The sequence below is a fragment of the Helianthus annuus genome, chromosome 16 (assembly GCF_002127325.2).
Source record: "Helianthus annuus cultivar XRQ/B chromosome 16, HanXRQr2.0-SUNRISE, whole genome shotgun sequence".
Lineage (NCBI taxonomy): Eukaryota > Viridiplantae > Streptophyta > Magnoliopsida > Asterales > Asteraceae > Helianthus > Helianthus annuus.
Genome location: NC_035448.2, coordinates 13,653,551 through 13,675,706, shown reverse-complemented (window position 1 = coordinate 13,675,706; position 22,156 = coordinate 13,653,551). Strand labels below are relative to the sequence as shown.

Genomic DNA, 22,156 nt, shown 5'->3' with positions numbered 1-22,156 from the left:
GGTTCGGCTTGGTTTGTCTCGATTTTAAAAAATAAAAATTAATACATAGCTCTCAAAATTCAGTATTCTAAAATATTATTCAATACTTCAAAAGAAATTATTCAAAATAAGTTCAACCTAATACATTACAAGCCAAAATCACGTTCAACAACGCAAAATAAGTTTTATATTTCAAGTAAATACAATATTTGTTTATTAGCACGACAATCAACCTATAAATATGTCATATATATCAAACTACAAGCTTAAATACATGTAAATAATAATAACTTTTTTTGTAATATATTATACGTATATATCAATAAAATATATTATAAGTAAAATAATTCGAGCTAAGCCGAGCCGAGCTACCAAACGAGCCAAACCGAGCAAATTTGGCTCGTCACGAGCCGAGCCGAGCTAGGCTCACTTTCTAACCGAGCCGAGCCGGCTCGGCTCACTTTCAAACCGAGCCATATCGAGCGAGCTTTTTCCGAGCTAAATTCGAGCGACCTCCGAGCCGCGAGCTTTTTGGACAGCCCTAGCGATAGTTAATGGCAAATCCTTGCATGTTGTGCATAAGAAACATATTGTATTAGTTAAATTTGTATTAGATAAATTTAATGAATACTATGGTCCATTAGATAAATAGAATTAGTTCTTCTAGCTGGTGTCTAGATTTGAAAAATAACATGCTAAAGAAAACTAGCCATTAGAAAAGACCCCTTTGGAGAGAAGCATTTTCATGCCTCAAGTCCATCTTCATAGTTATTTGGCTGCTTCTGATCGAAATTCAAATTCAAGTGCAGTCTCCAGCTTTTCTACAATGTCTGCCATCTTTGGCCGATCTTCACGATATTCCTGTAAACACTGAAATGCAATGCCTGAAAATATTTCCAAAGAAGTGGAGTCCATTGGTTTTGTTAGATTTTTAAAGACAATCTCCTGTAATTTCTTCTCTATGTAAGCCCTTTTCCATGTAGGCACCAAAATTTTATCTAACTTGCCGTTGCTATAAGTACAACATAATCTTCCACATAAAACTTCAAATAAGACGACGCCAAATGAGTATACGTCTGATTCTTTTGATAGAGTGTATGAATTCATATATTGTGGGTCACAGTACCCAGGGGTACCAACAATATTGCGGGTGATAACAAATGTGTGCGGTTGATTAGCAGGTCCTGTTTTAGACAGTCCCATGTCAGAAACTTTGGCGTTCCAACTATCATCCAGGAGGATGTTGGAACTTTTTATATCTCGATGAATAACTCTTTGCCTTGAGCCATTGTCATCATGAAGGAAGCTTATTCCTCTTGCAGCATCAAGGCATATCTTGATGCGTTGCCTCCATGTAAGAAGATTAGAACTTAAATGACGATCAAGGCTCCCATTAGAAGCATACTCATACACAAGTATCTTCTCACCACCCTCGTCGCAAAAACCCAGTAGAGAGATGAGATTTTTGTGCTTATAATCAGAAAGCATCATGATTTCCTTTAGGAACTCAGGCTCTCCTTGCCCATACCTTGTATCTAGACACTTAAAAGCACACATGCTTTTCCCATTGGAGTGAGAAACTTCTCCTTGATATACCTTCCCGAATCCACCACTTCCGATGAATTTGTTTACACCAAAGTTGTCAGTGGCTGATTTTATTTCTTCCAGTTGGATTTTAAGATGTTCAAACTCCTTCAAGAAGGGTGCCGTCATTTGAGGCAATGTAGCTCTTGAAGATGGGGGTGGGGGTGGGGGTGGGGGTGGTGGAGGTCCAGGAGACAACGTCGGCTCTGGTTCGTCATAGTCCAGACGGATTCTCACTCCCTTGTCCCTTTCTTTACTCACATATTGGTTGAGAAGGGACCTCAACTCAAGGAAATTGTTGGCGACCCCCTCCGGGGTAAGCTCGACATGTGACGGAGCGCTAGTGACACCAACATTAGGAGAAGGAACCCCTGATCTGGACGGAGTAGGTGTACTGAAAGTTAGGAACTCCGGGGTGCCTCCTAGTGTTGAGAAGGAAGCAGGTGTAGCCGCCTGAGCTTGGCTAGCACCTGAGCGGAAGTGTTAGGAACCTGGTTCACTTCCCCGGGAGATCCACTTTCGGACATGGTAATTTCAAGAGAATGGAGCTACACTACTAGGTCTTTTTGGAGAAAAATAGTGGCGTAGCCCCACGGTGGGCGCCAACTTGTTGATGCAACAAATATTAGACCAAATATAGTAGCTTGGCTGATTAGGCAAAAGGGTTGAAGGGTTCAATTTTGCCTAACGCAGGTCGTGGGGTCCCCCCACGTTTGCAAGACGTGGAAGGAGGTTCAATAGTTTTATTCTTATTGTTTGCTGTGGATCCTCTTCTGAAATGTGTTCAGATTTGGATGAAGGAGCAAACAATATGTGTGTGTTGGAAGTGACAAGGAAGTATCTTGCGAGAAGCAAGTATTGATGATGTATGACCAGAGATTTCGTGAAGTCAAGACTGGCTTGCAATGTCCCAGGAAGTAAATGAAGTGTCACATATATAGGAGAAGGCATCTCCCAAAGAAGAATGCTTTTGAGTAGTGTTCCTGCTTGCACTGAGGGGCTTACCCTTTCGGGGGTTAAAGCCTTTTGACCCCTGGATAATAGAGTGTGCTCTGCAGACCTGCGTTGCTTTTGCGGCTAGTAGGTTGGTGAAGTGATTCGGAGATGTGCCAATCTACTGTTCTCACACTGCTTTACTTCACTTCCACGACTTTTTAACCTTCGAACCATTTAAGCCTTTAAACACTCAAGTATTTTAGTCATTTTATTTTGTCTTAAGCTACCCCCGTCATCACATCTAAAATAAACTCTAAAGTTGAGGTTTTCTCATGAAATGATATATAAAAGTTGTTGAAAGGATCCCTTTTAAAGGTTGCTAACTTGATTAGCTAATATAGATGATTATGAGAACAAAATATTAGTTAAAGCTTATAATCATTTATCCATCTTCTGTTAAATTCAATCAAAAATTCGTATATGAAGCGGTAGTTAGGGTTGTTCATGAGCCGAGCCGAGCCGAGCTAGGGCAAGCTCGGGCTCGGCTCGATTATAAATTGAGCTGACTCGGCTCGGCTCAGATTTGAAACCGAGCTAAAAATCTAAGCTTGGGTTCGGCTTGGTTTTAAACCGAGTTGGCTCGGTTCGGCTTGGTTTGTCTCGATTTTAAAAAATAAAAATTAATACATAGCTCTCAAAATTCAGTATTCTAAAATATTATTCAATACTTCAAAAGAAATTATTCAAAATAAGTTCAACCTAATACATTACAAGCCAAAATCACGTTCAACAACGCAAAATAAGTTTTATATTTCAAGTAAATACAATATTTGTTTATTAGCACGACAATCAACCTATAAATATGTCATATATATCAAACTACAAGCTTAAATACATGTAAATAATAATAACTTTTTTTGTAATATATTATACGTATATATCAATAAAATATATTATAAGTAAAATAATTCGAGCTAAGCCGAGCCGAGCTACCAAACGAGCCAAACCGAGCAAATTTGGCTCGTCACGAGCCGAGCCGAGCTAGGCTCACTTTCTAACCGAGCCGAGCCGGCTCGGCTCACTTTCAAACCGAGCCATATCGAGCGAGCTTTTTCCGAGCTAAATTCGAGCGACCTCCGAGCCGCGAGCTTTTTGGACAGCCCTAGCGATAGTTAATGGCAAATCCTTGCATGTTGTGCATAAGAAACATATTGTATTAGTTAAATTTGTATTAGATAAATTTAATGAATACTATGGTCCATTAGATAAATAGAATTAGTTCTTCTAGCTGGTGTCTAGATTTGAAAAATAACATGCTAAAGAAAACTAGCCATTAGAAAAGACCCCTTTGGAGAGAAGCATTTTCATGCCTCAAGTCCATCTTCATAGTTATTTGGCTGCTTCTGATCGAAATTCAAATTCAAGTGCAGTCTCCAGCTTTTCTACAATGTCTGCCATCTTTGGCCGATCTTCACGATATTCCTGTAAACACTGAAATGCAATGCCTGAAAATATTTCCAAAGAAGTGGAGTCCATTGGTTTTGTTAGATTTTTAAAGACAATCTCCTGTAATTTCTTCTCTATGTAAGCCCTTTTCCATGTAGGCACCAAAATTTTATCTAACTTGCCGTTGCTATAAGTACAACATAATCTTCCACATAAAACTTCAAATAAGACGACGCCAAATGAGTATACGTCTGATTCTTTTGATAGAGTGTATGAATTCATATATTGTGGGTCACAGTACCCAGGGGTACCAACAATATTGCGGGTGATAACAAATGTGTGCGGTTGATTAGCAGGTCCTGTTTTAGACAGTCCCATGTCAGAAACTTTGGCGTTCCAACTATCATCCAGGAGGATGTTGGAACTTTTTATATCTCGATGAATAACTCTTTGCCTTGAGCCATTGTCATCATGAAGGAAGCTTATTCCTCTTGCAGCATCAAGGCATATCTTGATGCGTTGCCTCCATGTAAGAAGATTAGAACTTAAATGACGATCAAGGCTCCCATTAGAAGCATACTCATACACAAGTATCTTCTCACCACCCTCGTCGCAAAAACCCAGTAGAGAGATGAGATTTTTGTGCTTATAATCAGAAAGCATCATGATTTCCTTTAGGAACTCAGGCTCTCCTTGCCCATACCTTGTATCTAGACACTTAAAAGCACACATGCTTTTCCCATTGGAGTGAGAAACTTCTCCTTGATATACCTTCCCGAATCCACCACTTCCGATGAATTTGTTTACACCAAAGTTGTCAGTGGCTGATTTTATTTCTTCCAGTTGGATTTTAAGATGTTCAAACTCCTTCAAGAAGGGTGCCGTCATTTGAGGCAATGTAGCTCTTGAAGATGGGGGTGGGGGTGGGGGTGGGGGTGGTGGAGGTGGAGTAGATAGTAGAGCATCAGCATCGGAAAACAATACCTGATACATGTATAAGTATGCATTCAACTTCTAGAGTTTCCAAAATAAAGCCATACTTGGCATGAAAAAAGTACCAAAGGCCTACCTCTGCTCTAAAGTTCTTTGGCATCCGGTTTCTTGCATCCCACATAACATCAACATCATCACGATTCAACATTAATATATGGCTTCGCACATATGTTGTGTTAAACATTACTCTAAATATCGTTTCCTCCCTATCATGATCCAAATGTATGCATTCAAGAACCACATCTCCTTGAACACAGTGATGAACATCAATTTTCACCAACTCACATTGTTCCTGCAATCACAAAGCCATAAGATTCTATCAGGGGTTTGTTTAGATTTGCCTCATATCAGGGGATTATTATGTGATTATTTTGATTTGTAGTCACAAAAATCAGTTTTTACTGCTCGGAGAAACATATTCTGCATCTGTTAATTTAAGAGGCAAATAATCAATTTCTAATAATTAGTTTAAAACCAGTTGCAACTGATTAACAAAGGGTAAAATAAAATTACCTAATTATGCCTTCTTCTACCCATGACCTAGTGGTCTATTGGTATGGTGATTGCCTCTCACAAAAGTGGTGTGGATTCAAATCCTTGCAAGTGCAAGGTTAGGTGGTATTTAAGAGTTATTTAATGTTGTTCAAAAAATATCTCTTCTTCTAACCTTGATTTCAAAGACACAAAAAGTATGTCCTTTTTTTCACAATGTATGAACAAATTATGTAAATGATAAGGATATGTGACGCTTTTAAACAAGTGATTATCTGTTTACAAAAACTTACATGGTAAAAGCACATTCAATTAAACACTATCTTCTATTATTGGAAACCATATTGCTTATTATTTACATTCTGCCTCCTTCTGTAACTTCTCTTTTCACGTATATGTACTCATTCCATTCTAATGAAACTTATAACTTCTGTACCAATTTCTTCATGGTATCAGAGCGATACCGATCCTCAAACAAAACAAAACCCTAATCGGCTGTTCTAATGGCCGGAGACGAAGCTCAGAAAAACAAGAATGAAGGAGAGGCAATCGACCAAACCTCTCCTTTCTATATACACACTTCCAATTACCCCAAGAAAATGCACATAAATGATTTGCTTACCGACAAAAACTACGACGATTGGGCGCAGGAAATGATGAATTTCTTATTCGCCAAGAATAAGGTTGGCTTTGTTGATGGCTCGATCAAGAAACCGGAGATGGAGTCTGTTAAATACATGCCTTGGATGCGTTGCGACGCAATGATTAAAGGCTGGCTAACAACGGCCATGGAAAAGGAGATTCACAACAGTGTGAAATACGCCAAGATGGCGGCAGAGACATGGACAGATTTGCAAGAACGGTTAACAAGCAATCATTAACACGAACACGGAAAGATGGGTCGATGGTTATGGCATATTACACAAAGTTGCGAAGCTTGTGGGATGAATTGGAGTCGGTTTTACCGACACCTCGATGCTGATGTGACGGTTGTACATGTGGGCTCGGAAAGAAACTTGAAGAATTGAAGAAAAAGGGGAAAATGTATGAGTTCCTCATGGGACTTGATGACCAATTTGGTGTCATCAGAACCCAGATATTAGCCATAAAACCCATACCAACATTGGGTACAGCCTACCATTTGGTGTCCGAAGATGAACGACAATGTTTTATTACCACATCCAAAGGACCCACTCAAGAGGCTGCTACTTTCCAAGCTTACCAAGGGCAACGTGAAGGGAGCAGAAACCAACAAATGAAAGGATGGCAAAAGACTAAAAAGATCCTTGAACTTTTTGTGGAAGAGATGGACACACCAAAGATGGATGCTTTAAAAGAGTTCGATACCCGGAGTGGTGGCCAGAAAGGAAAAGAGAGACAAACCCAAGCCGAGAGCTGCGATGGTCAAGACTGAAACTGAAACTGGTTCGTGTCCGATACCGGGTATCACATCGGAGCAGTACAAGAGCTTCTTGAAATTGTTTGGTGGAAACGAGAGGAACCCGCTATAGCAAATATTGCAAGTCGAATGAATACAGATTGTGATTGGGTTGTCGATACGGGTACAACAGAACATATAACACATCCAAAGAATTTGTTTGAAAACATAACCATGGGTGCACAGGAAAGACCGGCCACAATCCCAAATGGGGAGGCCATTCCTGTTAAAGGGAAAGGCGAATTCGTTTTCAAAAAGGGAGTGAAAATTGGAGGAGTTCTACTTGTACCAAACTTTACATGCAATCTCTTTTCTGTTCGAAGGTTAACTAGAGATCTTGATTGTGCAGTAACCTTTTTTCCTGACTTCTTTGTATTACATGGCTTGAAGACGGGGAACTTGATTGGGCGGGTAATTGTCATGGAAGTCTCCATCGAATGGGGAAATAAAGGAAGAAAGGAAGGCGATGATGGTGACGGTTGATTCATGGCACAAGTGACTTGGGCATGCTTCAAACATGAAATTGTCTCATGTTAACTTTCTCAAAGGTGTTTCTTTAAATTTCAAAGACAAAGTGTGTGATTCTTGTAACAAAGAAAAACTTACTCGTCTACCTTGTCCGGTTAGTTTTATTAAGACAAATGAATGTTTTGATATGATCCATTGTGACATTTAGGGCAAGAATAGGAGACCATCACTTACGGAGTTACGGGTGCTAATTACTTCCTAACGATAGTTGATGACTATAGTAGGGTGGTATGGATATATTTACTTATACATAAATATGAGGCGAGTACTTGTTTAATTCATTTTTATAAAATGGTCAAGACACAGTTCGGAAAATGCATTCAAAGTGTGACAATGGTGGTGAATCGTATCAAATCACATGACTCATTTTTATACCGAACAAGGAACCGCTTTAGATATGACTTGCGCTCATACGTCACAACAAAATGGGGTAGTAGAACGAAAACATAGACACCTCTTAAAGATTGCACGGGCCTTACGGTTTGAAGCTAGTCTCCCGATGACCTTTTAGGGAGAATACATTCTAATAGCCACATATATAGTGAACCATTTGCCATCCAAAACCATAGACGGCAAAATTCCTTATGAAGTCTTATTAGGACTCAAACACGGGTATGATCATATGCAGGTTTTTGGATGATTGGCTTACTATAGAAATATGGAAACGAATGGGGATAAGTTTGAACCAAGAGGAAAGCCGGGTGTGTTTTTAGGCTATCCAATATCCATATGGTAAAAAGGGTTACAAAGTCTATGACCTTGAACAAAGAAAAATGGTGATGACTAGGGATGTAAGATTTGTAGAGGATGCATTCCATTTTGCAAAGTTGGAACAAAAAATCCAAACTCATGAACCTGAGATTTTTGAACATGTCCACCCAATTACTCAATTTCATGATTCTGAGCACCCCACCAAAAATATAGACACAGAGGGAGTGCATGTGCAAACAAATGAAAGTGAGGAACATGCTCACTTGGAGAACAACACCCAAGGCATGCAAACAGAACCATGCATGCAAGGTGACACAAATGAAATGCATTTGGATGATGGAATTGCAAATGAAGAACCATTTAATGTGCATGAAGAATCCGAATGAGTAAGACAGAAAAGAAGTAGATTGACGCCTAAATACCTAAATGACAATCAAGTAGAGTTCCCCCATCGATTGACTAATCGCAACCCGACTCCGATCAAGTATCTTCCACGGTACACCCTTTAACTCATTATATTTCATATAAAAAGTTTTCTAACGCTCATAAAGCTTTCTTGTCCGCCATCAACTCTCATGATGAGCCGAAAACCTTTTATCAAACGACACAAAATGAAAGGTGGAATGAAGCAATGAAGAAAGAGATCCAAGCTCTTGAACAAAACGGAATGTGGACGCTCGAGAACTTATCCAAGAGAAACAAAGCCATTGATTCCAAATGGGTGTACAAGGTTAAATTCAAACCAAATGAAGAGGTGGAAAGGTATAAAGCAAGACTCGTGGCAAAAGGTTTCGAACAAATGGACGGTGTGGATTATCGTGATACTTTTGCTCCAGTTGCTAAATTAGTGACCGTAAAGACCCTCCTCGCCATTGCCGTTAAACGGGAATGGGAAATCCAAAAACTTGACATAAATAACGCCTTCTTACATGGAGATTTAGAGGAGGAGGTTTACATGAAAATCCCACAAGGGTGAGTCAAGAGTTTGCAAGCTTAAGAAGTCTGTTTACGGTTTAAAACAAGTGTTAAGAAATTGGTACCACAAATTCACAAAATCGCTAATTGGTCTCGGTTACAAACCATCAAAGGCTGACCACTCCTTGTTCATATACAAGAATGGTAGTGTGTTCGTGGTTGCTCTTATATACGTTGATGACGTAATCATCGTGGGAAATGACTTGGAGCAGATAAGGAAGAACAAGTCGCACCTCGACAAAGAATTCAGCATAAAAGACTTCGACTCCTTGAAGTACTTCTTAGGTATTGAAGTTGCAAAAACATCTGAAGGCTTGGTTCTCAACCTTCGAAAGTATACCTTAGATATCCTCGAAGACAGTGGGCTTCAAGGATGCCGCCCTAGTTCGTTTCCAATGGAAGCGAACTTAAAATTAACTTGACAAAGGAGAAGACGAAGAGAAGGTTGATGCAAATCAGTACCGTAGGCTTGTGGGTCGTTTACTTTATTTACAAGCTACTCATCCAGACATAACCTACTCCGTCAATATCCTCGGCCAGTTTGTTGGAGACCCAAGACAAAACCACATGGAGGCCACCACTAGAGTTCTTCACTATTTGAAGGAAACGGCCATGCAAGGCATTCTTTAACCCATGGAAGGCGGTGTACAACTTGTCGCTTATTGTGATTCCGATTGGCTCGAGTGTCCGTTTAGCAGACGATCCAGGACGAGTTATTTGCTTCTATCGGTAGTGCCCCAATCTCCCATTGTTTTGTGATAATCAAGCGGCTAGACACATAGCTAACAACCCGTCTTCCATGAACGAACGAAGCACGTTGAAATGGATTGCTATTTCGTTCGCAAACGTGTTGAGCAAAAGGAGATAACAGCCATGCATATCGACTCAAAACATCAAATTGCTGACTTATTTACCAAGCCTCTCGGTTCACATTCTTTAGAAACATTACTTGACAATTTGGGCATTCAAAACTTACATGCGCCAACTTGAGGGGGAGTATTCGAAACCACATATTCTTCTCCCAACCATATATTGCTTGTTATTTACATTCTGCCATTTATGGATAGTTTCCTTCTGTAACTTTTCTTTTTCATGTATATGTGCTCATTCCATTCTAATGAAAATTATAACTTCTGTACCAATTTCTTCATCTATGGCCCATATTGTTACAGCTGACTAATTGACACATTATTTAAAGCAAAACAAAAACACATCCAGATCGACGCTATCCTCAACAGCCTGTTCTACCAAAGCTGACTATCTGATTCTATTATTTATATAATCATAAAGTCAATTCAAAACACACATGATAACGCATCCTTAGAAAGGAAGCAACATCTCTTAACTAATTGGTTGAAAAACTTACCGGTTGATAGTAGCGGGCTTGTTTTTTAGTTTTGGAGGATGTAAACAAAAGCTTAGAGCCCCTATTGGCTGTTGAAGATGAATCCTGACCATAGATTCGAACTACAGGTCTGCAACCCTTTTCACCAAACAAAGGAAGGAATCTAAGTATGATACAATCCAAAGCTAATGGTTCGTCTATGGGCGACCAAGATGGACCAAAACCTCTCCTGGATATGTACTGAAGATACCTCAGTTGAGAAGGCTGTGGATTTAAAGGTGTTACAAGATGAAGAAGCTCTCTAGGAGCGTGTTTATACACCATTTCAAGAGTCTTTCGTTCAGTATCATACTGTTTTCTAAACACAAGAAGGGCTGCAAGCATAAATGCAAGTGTGGGCCAACCACCCTTTTCACAGTGCATTAGAAGCACGTTTTGTTGAACTGCTTTAGAGAGCCAGGTTACACTAGTTCTCAAAAATTCATTGATCGTATCTAATGGTAACAATGGGCACCCTTCATATTGTTGAAGGTTTTCCACTACTATAATATCGTATTGTGATAATATGTATGATATGTGGGTCCTTCTGCCACCTTCTTTGAAGTTAAAAAGCATGAAAGATGAATTGGGATAGCAGTCTTGAAGTTCAGCTGCAATGCCACCCAAGTAGACCTTGTATTCATCTGCTTCAAGTTCTTCAGTTGAGAAGCAGCTATCCAAAACTGCAAACCATTTTTAACATCAATCTTCAAATCAGTAAGTAAGTATACAGTAACTTCAAAAGGAGGTTGCGGCGCAACTTGTTACCCGGTTACTTGGTTACTTGTTATTTGCTTATTGTTGTTTTGGCATTTTAATGAGACAATATAATGTGAGATTAAATATATTGTTAATATAATATTTATTCTTTTAGCCATTATAATCATTTATATTATATTGGATCAAAATATATTAATAACATATTAATAATTAGTTGGTAATTGTTGATGGACCATATTACCCTTATTAACTAATTAGGTTTCCTCTTGGGTGTATATATAAGGAGATTATTAGAGAGTTTAAGGGTTACACAATTACACAATTCACATAACCCTCATAACATCAAATCGGCTCTCTCTCCCAAACCGAAACCTTCCCTTGTTTCGGTTTCATCACCATCATAACTTTACACCCTAAGAAGGAACCAGATCATCCTGACAAGTATGTCTAACTCAATGGTTGTATCTCTGTCTGAATTCTCTGCTGGCCTGTCTGCTGTAACTGGTATTATTTACATGTTTTCCATCATGTTTAAACAGAACTCATCCAACATATAAGTGTAATATAAAAAAAAGTAGGTATAGCTAAATTCATGTTACCCTAACACTAGCCTGTTAAAACAAGGCAACAAAATTTTAATCATTTCCCATTTCCCATTTCCCATCTCCCATCCGTGAAGCTTTCAAGGGGCTGGAGGGGGCGGCCAATCCCCAAACTTTTTGTTCAGTAGTGGAAAATATGTAGTTTTCGTATAATTGTTTTTGGGTATATACGTTTTCGACCTCACCGTTTTATATAAATTTTTAGGTACAGTGATTTCCGCCCCCGATCGGAAAATCTCAAGCTTCGCCTTATATATATCAGGGGATAGCAAATTATTCTTGAACAGAACATACCAAATATTGTTTTTTTTTTCGTAGAATATTTATTCCATGTATTAAAGTGGAACTTCCTCTTTCTTGAAATTATTAACTAATTGTGCAAGTTTTGCAGATCTAACAGAACTTACGAAACAAAACAACCATTGACAGCTTAGTCAAGTTCAAACCATTTGAGTAACATTCAAAATAGAAATCACGAGTTTGTTTGAAGATAAGTGAAACATTATAGGGGGTAGTTAGATGCGTACCGTATACCCTGTCGGAGATCTCAAGGAGTCGATCTGACGGCTTCCGCAGCGCCATCTAATGCCCAACCCGATCCAATAGTAATAAATTTCTTCGATCCAATTGGGAGATTTCCCTTTAAAAGTTCAATTGATCCCCTTTAAAAGCTTATCAGTTGACTATACAAAAGTTGGTGTGAAGTTAATGGAGTATAGATATATTCAATGGAGACATGGTTTGCGGGAATTTAAAATAGGTGAAGTAATGGAGGGAGAGAGATATGAAATGGGGGACCGTTGAAAATTATTTGTAGGGCCAAACCTTTTTCAAAATTCTAAATATAAAATAATTCTAAAACCAGTTGGAGTCTTGCTCGTGATAAAATGTTATGTGCGAGCCAGAGGTTTTATCACACAGACATTTGGGCGTTGGTTTTTCTCTGAAAGTCTGAATCACCAGCGTTGTCTACAATCGTGAGGGTGGGTGGTCTTTTGCCTATAAGTATACCCGGATGCCTAACCTTTGTTGAACGTTAAAAAAACAACTAAAATATAAAATACAAAGGAGGGCTCAACCGCTCAAATTCTATATGGTAGATTAGTTTGTGGTTAAAAAAATACAATTATAGCACTAAATAAACTCTTATTTTGGTCCTTATGATTTGGTTAGACTTGTTTTAACTTTTATTTTTATTTTTATTTTGATATTTTTTCCAAAAAGGCATTTGATTTTCATAACTTGCCATTGCAATCTAATGACTTAAATCCATCCACTAAGTCTGTTAAAATTTAGGCGATTTGACCAAAATACCTTTATTAAATAAAAACTATATAGAATATATCACTTAACGTACGATGCCTACGCGATTAGTGTATAACATGCGGACTGAGTGATATAACATGCGGATTTTGTACATTTTGGTTGTCTGAGTTTGTGAGTCCGAGTTTATGACCATGCGATTTTGAGATATAACATGCGAACAACCATTTCGTGAGTCCGAGTTTGTGAGTCCCGTATGAGTTTATGAACATCTCCGGGTTTGTGAAGCCATGTCGATTTTGAGATAAAACATGCGAACAAACAATTTGTGAATCTGAGTTTGTGAGTCCCATGCGATTTTATGAACATGTCCGGGTTTGCGAAGTCTTTTGAGGTTTATAACGTGCAGATTTCTAATCGTGTACACATTGTACGTTAAGGCCAATTATACGTTAACTGGCCACTAAATATATTAACCTCACGGTCCTCCTTCTCTCAACACACTTTATGTCACACTCCATTCTAAGACGGGGTGGCGTGACTGATAGATACAGACGTAGTTAGGGGAATTAGATGCATAACTTTTTTTTATAATAACTCCAATTTCCTAGATTGCAAACATGTCTCCAAGTAATAGAATACATCTTATTAGTCTCCAAGCTTGACGTTGCCAGAGCTCACCTGTGATATATACTTAAAACGAAGTTAACTATTGCTAGTGAGCTAATGAAGTATTCCATATAGTCTTGTTAAATACATTTTTATTTCTAATTAACTTGATCTGCGAACCCAAACACATATGTGGTCAGTGTTTCTGCGTTTCTTTTAACATGCAAATAGTACAAGATGCACAAAGTCAACCCTCCATGTGTGTGTGTTTTTTTGTGTCAGTTGATTCATCCTTTTCACATAATTTTATTTAATTGATCCATGTTTGATTCCAGCTATTATAGCATAAAATATTTGTGGGTTGTTATCAGGTCTCCTTTACTAACGTAAGAGCATTCAGATCCCATTCTATATCTGAGTGGGTTCTTGTTGATGCATTTTGTGTGGATGTGGTACGGTTTGATTCGTTTTATTGGATATTTTTTGCCCACGAGAAAGTCCAACTTATCTCTAATACATGGGTTTTATTATTATATTTTAAAGTAATGAAGGAAAACAAATTTGTTTTGTTTTTGTTTTGGAGCTCGTGAGTCCTAACGTCAACACAAAGGAACAAATCAAAATTGGTGATTTTGTTTGGTGGACTTTTGGGCCTGCATTAGTGCATGACACAATACAGAAGTGTTCATTTTGTGTGGGCTTTAATTCTTACGAGAATTAAAAAAAAAAAGTAACATATGGTTTCTATGTGTGATGGTTTTTTGCCGACTCACAGTTGACGCAAGACAAAAAAAAAAAGGCATAACAAGTTTTTCTTGGTTTTTTGCTCTTGGCCATCGCAAGTGACAAGTACATAGAGTTCTTTTATTTGGGTGTTTTGGTGAAGATAAGAGAGGTACCGGATTGTTAATTCCTCGTGGTGATACCCCTTACTCGCTTACTTGTTTTGTTTTTATTCCATATACTTGAAGTTAGTTTGTGCCAAGTATATGATGATTTTGTATGCCTCTAGTTTTATCTAGGGAAGACTTTGTATTGTTATTATTGGTGATAATGGATTTTAAGCGGCTCTAGTAGTCCCGGGGTTTTTACTCTTCTTTTTGAGAAGTTTTCCTCGCTAAAATTCGGTGTCTCTTTATTATTACTTTTATACCTATTTGTTTGCATCCTCACAGGTTCATTATTTGAGTTGGGAAAATATTTGGTCAAACGAGGTTTGCTTCCGCGTTTTTCACATCAGAGTGGTATCAGAGCCATTCGCTCTTGTTATTGGGTTGAAACTTGTTTGAATGATGGAAGCTAATACAAGTAGGATTGTGAATTTGAATGGTTCTAATTATCATGTTTGGAGAGGCAAGATGGAAGATCTCCTTTATGTGAAAGATTATTATATGCTTGTGTTTAATACCGATAAACCTGAAGGTAAAACAGATGAAGAATGGAATATCTTGCACAGAAAAATTTGTGGCTATATTCGTAAATGGGTTGATGACAATGTTTTTAACCATATTAGCGGGGAGACTCATGCTCGTACTTTGTGGAATAAGTTTGAGGAGTTGTATGAACAAAAGACCGGGAACAATAAATTGTTCTTGATTAAACAGTTGATTAACTTGAAGTACAATGATGGAACTCCTGTTACTGATCACTTGAATGTTTTTCAGGGTATTATTAATCAGATTGCAGGAATGGATATCAAGTTTGAAGACGAGATACATGGCTTATGGCTTCTTGGTACTTTACCAGATTCTTGGGAGACTTTTAGGACATCATTGTCCAACTCTATAGCAAATGGTATTATTACTATGGAAATGGCTAAAGGCAGTATTTTAAATGAAGAGATGAGAAGAAAATCGTAGGGTTCCTCTTCACATTCGGATGTCTTAGTCACAGAAAGCAGGGGAGAAGTCAAAGTAGAGGTACGAGTAACAAAGGGAAGCATCGTAGTAAGTCTAGAGGTAAGTTTGCTGATTATGAGTGTCATCATTGTGGTAAGAAAGGACATACAATTAAATTTTGCAGACAACTGAAAAAGGAGAACAAGAAGGCTAATTACAACAATCAAAAGAACAATCATAAAAAAGATGATGGTGGCAACGACACTGCGGAAGTTAATTCTGCTACTGAAGAGTTCTTTATTTGTTGTGATTATGACATGGGGAACATTACACATGATGATTCGAGGTGGGCTGTTGACAGTGGTGCTATATGCCATGTGACATCACAAAGGGAATTTTTTTCATGTTATACACCTGGTGACTTTAGGGTTGCTAAGATGGGTAATAACGGGCTATCAAAGATTGCAGGTGTTTGGGATGTTTTCTTGAAGTTTGACAATGGGATGGAGTTGGTTTTACACAATGTAAAACATGTTCCAGATATTAGACTTAATTTGATCTCCGCGGGTTTACTTGATGATGATGGTTACCATAGTACCTTTGGTGATGGTATTTGGAAACTCACTCATGGTTCTTTGATCGTGGCAAGATGTAAAAGAACTTCAAAATTATACAGAAAGCATCCGAAGATCTCTAAAGACTCGGTCAATTTGTTAGTGAATGCTGATATAACTAACTTGTGGCATAGGAGACTTGCTCACATGAGTGAAAAGGGGATGTCTATCTTGTTGAAGAAGAATGCCTTGCCCGATTTGCATGATGTTCATTTGAAGAAGTGTTCTCATTGTCTGGCAGGTAAGCAAAGAAGAGTTTCTTTTAAGAGTCATTCTCCTCATAGGAGAGACAATATACTTGATTTAATACATTCAGATGTTTGTGGTCCTATGAAGACTAGAACACTTGGGGGCTGCTTGTATTTTGTCACTTTTATTGATGATCATTCGAGAAAAGTTTTGGCTTATACTCTGAAGTCTAAAGATCAGGTATTAGATGTGTTTAAGCAGTTTCATGCCTTAGTTGAGAGACAAGCTGAGAAGACGCTCAAATGTATTCGGACAGATAATGGAGGTGAATACATTGGTCCTTTTGATGCTTATTGTAGAGAGAAAGGTATTTGAAACCAAAAGACTCCTCCAAAGACACCACAGCTGAATGGTTTAAAAGAACGGATGAATAGAACATTGGTTAAAAGGGTTAGATGTTTGCTATCACATGCAGTGTTGCCTAATTCCTTTTGAGGTGAAGCTTTGAACACCGCAATAAATGTTATTAATCATACTCCTTGTGTTCCTTTGTCTTTTGATGTTCATGACAGGGTTTGGAGTGGCAAAGATGTTTCATACGATGATTTGCGGGTCTTTGGATGCAAGGCTTTTGTGCATATTCCCAAAGATGAAGGAACAAAACTTGATATAAAGACCAAGCCATGTATATTCCTTGGTTATGTGGGAGATGAGTTTGGACACAGGTTTTATGATCCAATCTCGAAGAAACTCATAAGATGTTTCGATGCTGATTTTTTTGAAGATCAAAGTTTGAAAGATATTGAGAAGACAAAGATAGTTCCTCAACATACTGATGATTTTTGTAATTTGGATCTGGTCCCTCCTCAGCACATTGAGCCACATAATGAAGATGACATTCAAAATGATGAACAACACGGTACTGATAATCATGATATTCCAGAGCAGCACTAGGGATGGCAATGGGTCGGGTTTGGGACGGGTTTAGGTAATCCCAAACCCAAACCCGATTAGATAAGCTTGTCCCAAACCCGTCCCAAAACCCGTCGGGTTTCTAGCGGGTAAATACCCATCGGGTATCGGGTATACCCGCGGGTTTCGGGTAAACCAGTTAATTTAGAAAGATTACTCATTGGGTATACTTATCTCAAAACCCATTGGGTATCTATCGGGTAATTACTATCCGGTTACATTTTGTATTGTTATTATAAAAATATGTATCAAGTAACTACAATGTATACAGAATAGAATACCTTATATGTGTAAAAAAATGGATGTCTCATATATATACATATTAATAATATAAAAGAAATTATATCGGGCATACAATCGGGTAAACGGGTACACTTTATCGGGTAATTGGGTCGGGTAAACGGGTATATCACTAAATCCCAAACCCGTCCCAAACCCGCGAAAAACATAAAAACTATTCCCAAACCCGTCCCAAACCCGATTAACCGACCCCAAACCCGTCCCAAATGAGTCGGGTTTCGGGTTTACCCATCGGGTTCGGGTTTGATTGCCATCCCTAAGCAGCACGAGTTGGATGAGGGTTCTCATCCATAGTTACTAGTACCAGGTATGCCAACATTTGTCCCACTCAGGCGGTCTACAAGAGACCATTATCCTTCTACCCTGGGTCTCAGTGGCGTCTCTGATAATTCACGTACCCTGTTCAAGCTCGAAAAATGGGCTCATATTCTTTAACGATAATCAACATAATTACGAAAATAACAAAAATTTAGTATTGGATTGAGCCCAATAAACCTATTGTTAAGTTGGGTAAATTAAAAAAAATACAAATCTTTTGATAATGGGCCTCTATATTGGATTTTTTACGTGTGTACAATTTTTTTTAAATAACATATATATATCGATTTTTTTTAAAATCCCGTGCCCCTCGAAAAAACGGGCCTTGTGCGGAAGTCCTCGCCGCACACCTAAAGAGCCGCCCATGCTGGGTCTACAAAGTGAAGTCTGAAGATCATACCTCACGGCCTAGATACAAAGCTAGATTTGTGGTCAAAGGGTTCGGTCAAAGAAAGGGTATTGATTTTGATGAGATTTTCTCTCCGGTCGTGAAGATGAGTTCCGTTCGAGTGATTCTTGGTTTGGCTGCCAGTCTTGATCTTGAGGTTGAGCAAATAGATGTCAAGACAGCTTTCCTTCATGGTGACTTGGACAAGGAAATCTATATGGAGCAACCTGAAGGTTTTCAGGTTAAAGGTAAAGAAGACTATGTCTGTAAGCTTCAGAAAAGTCTATATGGGTTGAAACAAGCACCGAGACACTGGTACAAGAAATTTGAGTCTGTTATGGGGAAGCAAGGCTACCGAAAGACTATTTTAGATCACTGTGTTTTCTTTCAGAGTTTTGGTGATGATGATTTTATCATTTTGTTACTTTATGTTGATGACATGTTGATTGTTGGCAAGAATGCAGAAAGGATTGTTTAGCTGAAGAAAGAATTAAGCAAGTCATTTTCTATGAAAGACTTGAGGCCAGTAAAACAGATTCTTGGCATTCGGATTACTAGAGATAGAGCTTCAAAGAATTTACACATGTCACAAGAGCAATACATTGAGTAGGTGCTTTGCAGATTCAACATGGCTAAGGCCAAAGTGGTTAGTTCACTTCTTACTCCCAACTTTAAACTAACCGATAAAGATTGCCCTTCTTCTAAGAAGGAGATTGAAGATATGGATAGAGTTCCATATGCATCAGCGGTTGGAAGCCTGATATATGCAATAGTGTGCACAAGGCCTGATATTGCCCATGCAGTAGGTGTTGTTAGTCGCTTTCTGTCAAATCTAGGTAAGAAGCATTGGGAAGCGGTTAAGTGGAACCTTAGATATCTATGTGGTACTTCCAAATTGGGTATAACATGTGGGAATGAAGAACCGATGCTTGTTGGTTATACGGATTCTGATATGGCGGGAAATAAGGACAACATGAAATCTACTTCTGGTTATTTGATGACTTTTGCACGGGTAGCTGTATCTTGGCAGTCTAGATTGCAAAAGTGTGTTGCTTTGTCTACTACAGAGGCTGAGTATATGGCAGCAATAGAAGAGTGCAAAGAACTATTATGGTTGAAAAGATTTACGCAAGAGTTTGGCTTTATGTAACAACGCTACATGGTCCTTTGTAATAATGAAAGTGCTATTCGCCTTGCGAAAACTTCTATGTTTCACAAAAGAACAAAACATATTGATAGGTATCATTGGATTAGAGATGCTATTGAAGACAAGCTATATTTCAACTTGACAAAGTTCATACCGATGATAATGGATCAGATATGTTTACTAAACCTTTAGCAAGAGAAAAATTGAAGGCATGTTGCTCCATCGACAGGATGGCGAACTCTTTCTCATAGACAAAAAGGGGGAGATTTGTTGGGTATTTTTTTGCCCATGAGAAAACCCAACTCATCTCTAATACATAGGTTTTATTATTATATTTTAAAGTTGTGAAATAGAAAAGAAAAAAAGGAAAACAAATTTGTTTTGTTTTTGTTTTGGAGCTCCTGAGTCCTGACGTCAACACAAAGGAACAAATCAAAATTGGTGATTTTGTTTGGTGGACTTTTGGGCCTGCATTCGTGCATGACATTCGCTCATGTACATGTGTTTCGATTTATTTTGTTTGTCAAGAGTCTGTTTCGATGTAAGTTGTTGGTATGTGATATAAATACCAGCAGATAACCTCTAGTGAGAGAGAGCTTGTATGAGCTAGAGTGAGTGTAGTGAGAGAGAGCTTGCATGAGCTAGAGTGAGTGTAGTGACAGAGAGTTTTGGTGAGTGCTTTGTATTTGTCGTGTAGCGAAACTCTATCAAAATCAATGCACGAAACCGTTAATCGTTGAATCTTTATTGTGTTGTACATTCTCTGGCTCGGTTTGTGTCGTAGCTTGGATTCCGCACTAGCTACGGCATCCGAAACAAGAAATCATCGTAGTCTGACGATCCGTACCTACAAGTGGTATCAGAGCGTAAGGCTCGATTTCTTGTTGAAAACCGTGTTGTCGGTGAGGTTTTTGAGCGATTTTTGAAGCTTATTATACAAAAACTCGAAACCAGTTTTTATCGGATAAAATATACGGATTAGAAACTCAGAAATTTGATGTTATCGGTTGATGTTCGGTGTTAAAACTTGGCAAAAACTACCGGAGATGATCAAAATTGCAAGTTCTATTAGGGTGTAAGGGGCACTCCTCTAAGTGGGGAGTGACCTCTCTTACCCACAGCCAATCAGAACGCGCCACATCAACTCCCCAATTAACTCCCTCCACACCCTCAATTTGATGGCGGCACTCCTCTCTTCGGAGACTTGTTTTTTTTATTTTTTTTAATTAAGTTGAAAAAATCAAAAACAAAATAACTTGATTGGTTGAAAATCTGGTGGGCCACCCTCTCCCTCTCTCCCTTCATGCGGTAACTAGTCGCCGAAATCTATCCCCTCCATGCGGTGAAATATGATGGCGGCACCTCCTCCCCGCGCGGCATCTCGTCCCCGACCCCATTCACCGAGTACGCCCCGACACCCCAAGTTTTTGAAGTTAAAACTCTAAACACCATTTTTTTATGGCGAGCAAGCTCACCGGAAAAGTACAAATTGATCTTTGAATTCCCATTGGACGACTTAGTGGAGCAGGCTGTTGTTTTGTCGCTTGCAAGAACTGTCCTTTTGTCTCATCCAAAATTTACATAAAAGTGACACTGGGGTCCACTATTTTAGCTAAGTTATAAGATACTTGGGAGATGGTAGTACTTGGAAGACGACCCTCTACCTCAGCGCCACGTCATAGTGTATGCAATCAATGTTTCCGAGCATTCTTTCGGATATCCTTAAATACTCGTCCAACGAATCGGGTGCCGTCCCGTTTGCCAGTTCACGAATGGCCGACGTACATTTCTGTAAAGTGGTGAATCCCCTACGGCCCCTAGCGTCGTATCATAGAGTAAGAACGGTTCAGACGGCGCCAAGTCGTCTGCAGTACGTAAGAACAATCGACGACTCATTCGGAACCGACGTCTAAACATCGCGTCCGTGTACACAGGTTCGTCGGCAAAATAATCGGCCACTAAATTATCATGGCCGGGATATATATTAAGAACGAAAAATAAATTAAATTCATTATTAACACTGAAAAAAAATAAATACATTATTAAATTTAAATAAAGATACACTAAAAAAATAAAATACCTTCTCGGTCTCGGTTTAAAGTGACTGCCCTAGTTTGCGGTTGTAACGACGTTTATGCCTCTTCATCCTCGTCCATGATCACCTGCGCTGCGTGCATAATGAAGTTTGCAAAAAAAAAATATTTCGCCCTCACCCGAAGATGACGAACATCATGATGAAGAAGAAGACATGCCTATATTTTTATAAAAGTATGATGGTGTATAAAAAATGTATGAGAATAAAGGGTGTATATTTATAAAGTGGAATTGAAAAAAATAATTTTTTATAACGGCTAGCTCGATCAAAAAGTCAATTTTTTTGTCATTTAGTGCCCGTCCTCATCGTCTGGGGTGGGACGATTACGACGACGACTCTAAGCTCGGAATGATGGTGAGGTTCAGCGACGGATCAGGACGGGCCAAACCATTCCCCACACCCGTGGCCTAATAACAAGTTTTCACCAAAGTGAAATGATCCATATAAGACGAAAGTGTTTTACTTCACCTTCACTCAAAGTGTGATATACGAAAGTCTAACAGGCCCAAAATAATTCACTTTAGAACTAAAATGATCCATTTAAAAGAGTAAAATGATAATTTCAATCAAAGCCCATTTAATTCTAAAAGTGAATGATTTCAAAACAATAGCAACAGTCTTTATTTTCAATCGAT

The 22,156-nt window shown here is 38.7% G+C and overlaps 2 protein-coding genes across 2 annotated transcripts; both read right to left on the bottom strand.

Moving 5' to 3' along the window:
• Positions 1 to 747: 747 nt before the first annotated feature.
• On the bottom strand, positions 748 to 2,733 carry LOC110918966 (receptor-like protein kinase HERK 1). Its single transcript, XM_022163242.1, has 2 exons — positions 2,691 to 2,733; positions 748 to 2,033 (listed from the first exon to the last, which is right to left on the bottom strand). The coding sequence occupies exons 1-2, from the start codon at positions 2,731 to 2,733 to the stop codon at positions 748 to 750; spliced, it is 1,329 nt and encodes a 442-aa protein (XP_022018934.1).
• Positions 2,734 to 3,708: 975 nt separating this feature from the next.
• LOC110916950 (formin-like protein 20) lies at positions 3,709 to 12,492 on the bottom strand. Its single transcript, XM_022161591.2, has 4 exons — positions 12,316 to 12,492; positions 10,449 to 11,149; positions 5,015 to 5,230; positions 3,709 to 4,929 (listed from the first exon to the last, which is right to left on the bottom strand). Exons 1-4 carry the CDS (start codon positions 12,368 to 12,370, stop codon positions 3,889 to 3,891), a joined length of 2,013 nt encoding a protein of 670 aa, XP_022017283.1. The 5' UTR covers positions 12,371 to 12,492; the 3' UTR covers positions 3,709 to 3,888.
• Positions 12,493 to 22,156: the final 9,664 nt, after the last annotated feature.

What these genes read in the sequence shown, in the direction of transcription:
- LOC110918966 (XM_022163242.1), bottom strand. Translation starts at nt 2,733, where the DNA reads ATGGTTCGAAGGTTAAAAAGTCGTGGAAGTGAAGTAAAGCAGT. An exon ending in TGGAAGTGAAGTAAAGCAGT is followed by an intron (nt 2,034 to 2,690) that starts GTGAGAACAGTA and finishes ACTTCCGCTCAG; the next exon opens with GTGCTAGCCAAGCTCAGGCG.
- LOC110916950 (XM_022161591.2), bottom strand. Translation starts at nt 12,370, where the DNA reads ATGGCGCTGCGGAAGCCGTCAGATCGACTCCTTGAGATCTCCGACAGG. An exon ending in AAGCCCGCTACTATCAACCG is followed by an intron (nt 5,231 to 10,448) that starts GTAAGTTTTTCA and finishes TTGTGATTGCAG; the next exon opens with GAACAATGTGAGTTGGTGAA. An exon ending in CAAAGAACTTTAGAGCAGAG is followed by an intron (nt 4,930 to 5,014) that starts GTAGGCCTTTGG and finishes TACATGTATCAG; the next exon opens with GTATTGTTTTCCGATGCTGA.